Source organism: Emydura macquarii, unplaced genomic scaffold (assembly GCF_026122565.2).
Source record: "Emydura macquarii macquarii isolate MOO-44397 ecotype Brisbane River unplaced genomic scaffold, CSIRO-AGI_Emac_v2 contig_3726, whole genome shotgun sequence".
Taxonomy (NCBI): Eukaryota; Metazoa; Chordata; order Testudines; family Chelidae; genus Emydura; species Emydura macquarii.
In genome coordinates this window covers 84206-89836 of record NW_027133863.1, presented here as the reverse complement: position 1 = coordinate 89836, position 5631 = coordinate 84206, and the positions used below count along the sequence as shown (strand labels likewise).

The 5631-nt window shown below is 45.5% G+C and overlaps 1 protein-coding gene across 1 annotated transcript; it reads left to right on the top strand.

The window, feature by feature from the left end:
- Positions 1-869: 869 nt before the first annotated feature.
- LOC137146159 (olfactory receptor 2G3-like) lies at positions 870-4303 on the top strand. Its single transcript, XM_067537314.1, has 2 exons — positions 870-896; positions 3329-4303. The coding sequence occupies exons 1-2, from the start codon at positions 870-872 to the stop codon at positions 4301-4303; spliced, it is 1002 nt and encodes a 333-aa protein (XP_067393415.1).
- Positions 4304-5631: the final 1328 nt, after the last annotated feature.

The window sequence follows — 5631 nt, the reverse complement described above, 5'->3', positions numbered from 1 at the left end:
CCCCAGCTGGCAGGCTGGCTTTGGTGTGTTCCATTCTGCGAGGCCTACTTCCCCGTTCATTGTCTAGGGACCCCGAGCACCTAACTCAGGCTTTGTGGACCTCAGTGATTTTTCTCGGTGCCTGAACATTAGATGTGGTGACACTGAGCATCACAGAGCCTAAGGCCTTCGTGAATCCAGCCCTACATATGTTATAGGGGGTGTCTACATGACCAAGAAACACCCAGGGCACAAGTGTTAGAGCCCAGGACAATTGGCTCAGGGTCACTGGGCTCACTGCAGTGCAGACGTTTCTGTTCAGACTGAAGCCAGGACCCGAGACCCTCCCCTCTCGCTGGGTTTCAGACCCAGGGTACAGCCCAGGTGGGAACATCTGCATGGCTGCTCTTATCCCCACAACCCATGCCCGGCGAGCCCAAGTCAACTGACCCAGGCTCTGGGACTCAGCAAGGCAGGTTTTTTCTTTGCAGTGTAGACATAGCGTATGTGCCATTTGTGCTCTTCAAATTCCCCCCTTAGATCAAGTGATCACTATCAGAGTGTGGAATGCTTTCCCTTAATCCCTTCAGTCGTCATCCCCAGGGTGACAGCACGGTGACTTTCCTTGTTATGCTGCATAAAGCTAACGGGGCACGTATCAGCTGATCTTTGCACAAAAAAACCCAGCAACAGACATCATGCAATAGGCTTGACAGCTGTTCCCTTAGGTGTCTTCCTGTGCTGTAACTCATCATCTCAGCTGCCTGAATTGTTACCTTCCCCTGATGAATATTCAAAGACGTATATTTAAAGGATTGTCACTTTGGTGTCATTAAAGAGACTTGAATGTATATTCTGCTTGCACGAGCTGCTTTCAGTAAAACGGTGAGATGCTGACCCTCTTGGAAATTGAGAATGTAGGTGAAAAATATCTCCAATACGTCACTAAACATAGCTCTAAGTGAAAAGGAGCCATCGTGTCTGGTTCAAAGCACTTCATGGAAATTCCTCAGCCAGATATTTAGGCCCCATAAATTAACATTATTATGGGAAAGGATTATTAGCAGAAAGCTGAATATTGAGATTTTCCACAGGTATATCTACCTCTGTGGTTCTTTGTCCATATCTGTCTACCTATCTACCACCATTCATTAACCCTCCTCTCTCCATATAAATATATGAATAATGGCAGATATCTATGGAGCGGTGGATAGACAGATAAGTGAAGGGAGAGGTAGAGAAACAGTATTAAGAATGCTGGGGTGGAAAGATAGAATCTTTTGGCTTCTATGTTCACGCAACAAAATACATAACATTTCAATTTTCCTTCTGAAATCCATCCCATAATAATATGAAACTATAGGGCCACTGTGCCTAACTGAGTAAATTACAAAAACATATCGCATCTATATTATCAGAAATGAAGTCATCAGTTATAGTAATTCATATTCAAGCAATGTCATTTAACCACTTTCTAGATTAGTCTAATGTGTTCAATACATTATCTTAAAAATATGTGATTGATCAATCGATTGATCGATCGATCTATCTATCTGTTTCAATTGTAAGATCAGTGTAACTGACAGGAAAATTATCCTCTTGCATTACTTTCTTGCCATTAGTGTAACAAGCAAATACCTTTTTGTTACACGTATACAAGTAGGTGATTCTCAACCCACATCATAAAAGCAGGTAGCTGCAAACAGAAAAGTAGATTTTATCAAATGCACTGGATTTTCTTCATGACTTTAAGCAAACTAATGCAAGAAACTGGTGCCCATCAGTATTCTTTGTGTCACACAAATATGACAAACTTTGAACCAGAATACGATGTAAAGAATGGCAGTGTTATTTTGATTGATATTGAACTCAAAGAATCCGATTCTTGACCATTTTTTACCACGGTAAGCAAAATACCCACTGACTTCAGTGCTGTAGGGTCATAATTTTTCTGGTATCATGAACAATAATGGGGGTTTCTAGTTTCCAGTACCTCTCCAGGTCAAATTCTTGTCAGAATGTTTTCTGTCTGCCTCAGATTTAATGCTCAGGCCAGGTGAGGTGAAGTCAGTTGATAACAAATACTGCACCGAGGGCTGTGGATAGAGACAGTCCTTTTTTTAGAATTCAGAATTTAAATTTGGGACTAATATCAACTTTCAAAAACATTTTACAAAAATAAGGCTGTATCAAGAGAGACAATTCTTCTTGAGATGTCCTTCCTTTAGAACTCATTACCCACAGTTGGCACTCCATTCTGACGTCAATGGGGCTATTCCGGTACTTGAAGGTTGTGTGTGTTTGATGGGTCAGGGTCTGGATTTTCAGCATCATGCCAGATTAAGCTCTTGGTCACATCTTTAGGCCCCATGCCAGAGCCAAATCTATTTTCCCAAGACAGTGGAGTGTGTGCTGAGTGATGAAGGGTGATGAACATGAAGGAGGGAGTTGGCCATCAGGGTGGTATATGCAGAGCATTGTCAGTTCTTTAGTCCTCCGGATCATTACTGTAAATGGTGTGGGTGATGACAGGCTATAGAATAAGTGGATATTTGTGTGTGTTTTGTCTTTAACATTTATCAAAAGTACCAAGACTGTTGAAGAGATCTTCTTTGAGGTATTATTATCCAGGCTCCTAATTACTTAGACAACTTATAGTTGAATGATCCCAGAACTTTCTTTGTGGGTCACTTCTTCCACAATTTGTGAAAGAAAATAAGTCTGAATTCTTCTTTTTCTCTTCCTCCTCCTCCTCTTCCTCCTTTTTTATTTTCTTCTTCCATCTATACAGCTGTGGTTCTCAGATTGTAATCTGTAAATTATTTGGTGGTTCATGCAGAAGCTTGACCGAGTGTATAATTGCTGTTATAATTTTTTATAACCCTGACAATTCAATCAATGACAAAATGATTCAAATAACGATATTTATATGATTCTGTGATTTTATATCCAGGTGATTAAAAGCTCAGTAGGAATTCAACAACCATTGGACATGGATATGCACAATGAGAATCCCTCATTTACAACAGGTAGATAAAGAGTGGAAATAAGGACAGACCCCACATCCTTCCACTGATTTCATTTGTGATATTTGTGATTGGATAGAGTCGTAAATCCATAAATCTTTCAGTGTATGAGCCAAATGCTAACTCATGGGTACATTAGGAAGAAATTTCCCTCCGAATAGATTATTTCATGATTTTCCGCCTTAGAGTTTATTACATTTTCCTCTGAAGTGTCTGATGCAAGCCACTGTCAAAGGCTGGATGCAGGATTAGATGGGCCTTGGTTCTAATCCAGTCTGGTGGTATGACCACACCTCTGCACTCACTGTTTGTTATCTCTGCAGGTGAAGAATCCTGTACCTGTGGGAGATAAAAACCAAACCGCTGAGTTTGTCTTTGTGATAATTTCCAACTATCCCAGGCTACAGGGCTTGCTCTTCACAGTGATCTTAATTTTATACATCACATCTCTGATGGGAAATATCCCCATTGGCATAATAATTAAGCTCAACCCTGCCCTTCACGTCCCCATGTACTATTTCATCTCCAATCTGTCTTTGGTCGATATCTGCTACACATCGGTCACCATCCCCAAGATGCTGGCGATCCTGCTTTCAGAGGACAGAACCATCTCATTCCCTGGCTGTGCTGCTCAACTTTATTTCTTTATTGCCCTGGGTCCAACTGAATGCTTCCTCCTCACTGCCATGGCGTACGACCGCTTCACAGCCATCTGCAATCCCTTGCGCTGTGTCTCTCTCATGAACAAGCGATGGTGCATCCAGCTGGTGGCCGGTTCGTGGGTCAGTGGTTTGCTGCTCTCCTTGGGTCAGACCTCACTGATAGTCACCCTGCCCTTCTGTGCAGACAACCGGATCAACCATTTCTTCTGTGACGTGCCTCCCCTCTTGAGCCTGGCCTGCGGAGACACCTCTAAGAAAGAGATTGCTTTATTCACTGCCTGCGTCTTGATTGTGATCATTCCTTCTGCGCTGATCCTTGTGTCTTACAGTAGAATTATTTCCACCATCCTGAAAATCACATCAGCCCAGCAGAGACACAAAGCGTTCTCCACCTGCTCATCCCACCTCATTGTCATTGCGCTGTTCTACAGCTCTGCCACCGCCATGTATCTGCGACCCACATCCAGCTACACCCCTGAAAGGGATAAATTCCTGGCCCTCTTTTACTCTGTGGTGACCCCGACACTGAACCCCATCATCTACAGCCTGAGAAGCAAAGATATCAAGAAAGCCCTGAGGAGTCTGATACTTCGCAAGTCTTTAAACCCAAACTGCAAGCAACCAGCCACTGCTTAGCTGGGGACTGATTCTGATGTCAGGTATTTTGATTGAACACTGCTGTGGTGAGGCTTCTTTATTCTGCAGAAGAGAAGAATGAGGGGGGATTTGATAGCAGCCTTGAACTACCTGAAAGGGAGTTCCAGGGAGGATGGAGCCAGGATGTTCTCGGTGGTGGCAAATGACAGACCAAGGAGCAATGGTCTCAAGTTGCAGAGGGGGAGGTATTAGTTGGATATTAGGAAAATCTTTTTCACTAGGAGGGTGGTGACGCACTGGAATGTGCTACCTATGGAGGTTGTGGAATCTCCATCCTGAGAGGTTTTTAGGGCCGGCTTGGCAAAGCCCTGGCTGGGATGGTTTAGTTGGGGTTGGTCCTTCAAAAGGGCCTGGTGGTGGAGAAGGGCCTGGAGGTGGGGGGCATCTATGTCCCTCTAGAGTGTCTGGAGGACCTGGGCATATGGGTGGTGGTCACCTCTGTCACGCCCTTCCTCCCCAATGCTGCCTGTCTGTCACTCCTCTCTACCTTTGGGAAGCCTCTGTCCATCATCAGCCTCATTCCACTTAGCTGCAAGGACCCTGACCTCCGCCACGTCCTGTCATTGCACCAACAGGTGAAGCTCCAGCTGCTGCTGGTGGCACGTGTTGGGGAGACACTCGAGGGTTCATTCCTGGTGCCCTACCAAGAGGCCCAGTACTGGGTCCCCTACTCCACAGGGGAGAATTGCTGCTAACTCTGCTGGGCAATGGGGCACATCTGGAGGGACTGCCTCCTGGCCCGGCATGGAGAGATAGCTGTGATGCCCTGCAGTGTAGTGCAGGGAGAGCGCCAGCCCGGTCATCGCTGGCACCTCTAGCTGCCCAGTCCTCATTGCCATCCCTCCTCTTCCATTGCCTTACGTCACCTTTGCTCAGGTCCTGGGGGTGCACAAAATGGAGGATTCCTGTCCTGGCTCAGCTGACCCAGACTATGGAGCTAATCCGAGTGAGCCGGGCTAGAGACACTGGGCAGTTGCTGGTGCTGAAGCTGTGTGTAGGGACAAACTTCTCAGCAAAACTATGTGCAGTGGGACATCACTTTCGGACCGAGGGGTAGATGGCTAGAAAGGGCGGTGGTGTGGGGGGTCCTTGGGGACTGTGGAAAGGTGTTGGAGGATTGGTGGTCCTCAGTTGTTGTGTTGTGGCACACAGCTGTGTACAGACTAACAATGGCTTGAATAAGCAGCCCTGTAGAAAAGCTAACCTGTCTGATTACAATCACTGCACAGGAGGGCTTGAAAGGGGGCCAAGTTGACAGAGCTACGGGATCTCAGACCTGTGTTAAAACACTCATGAGGACAGGCCTG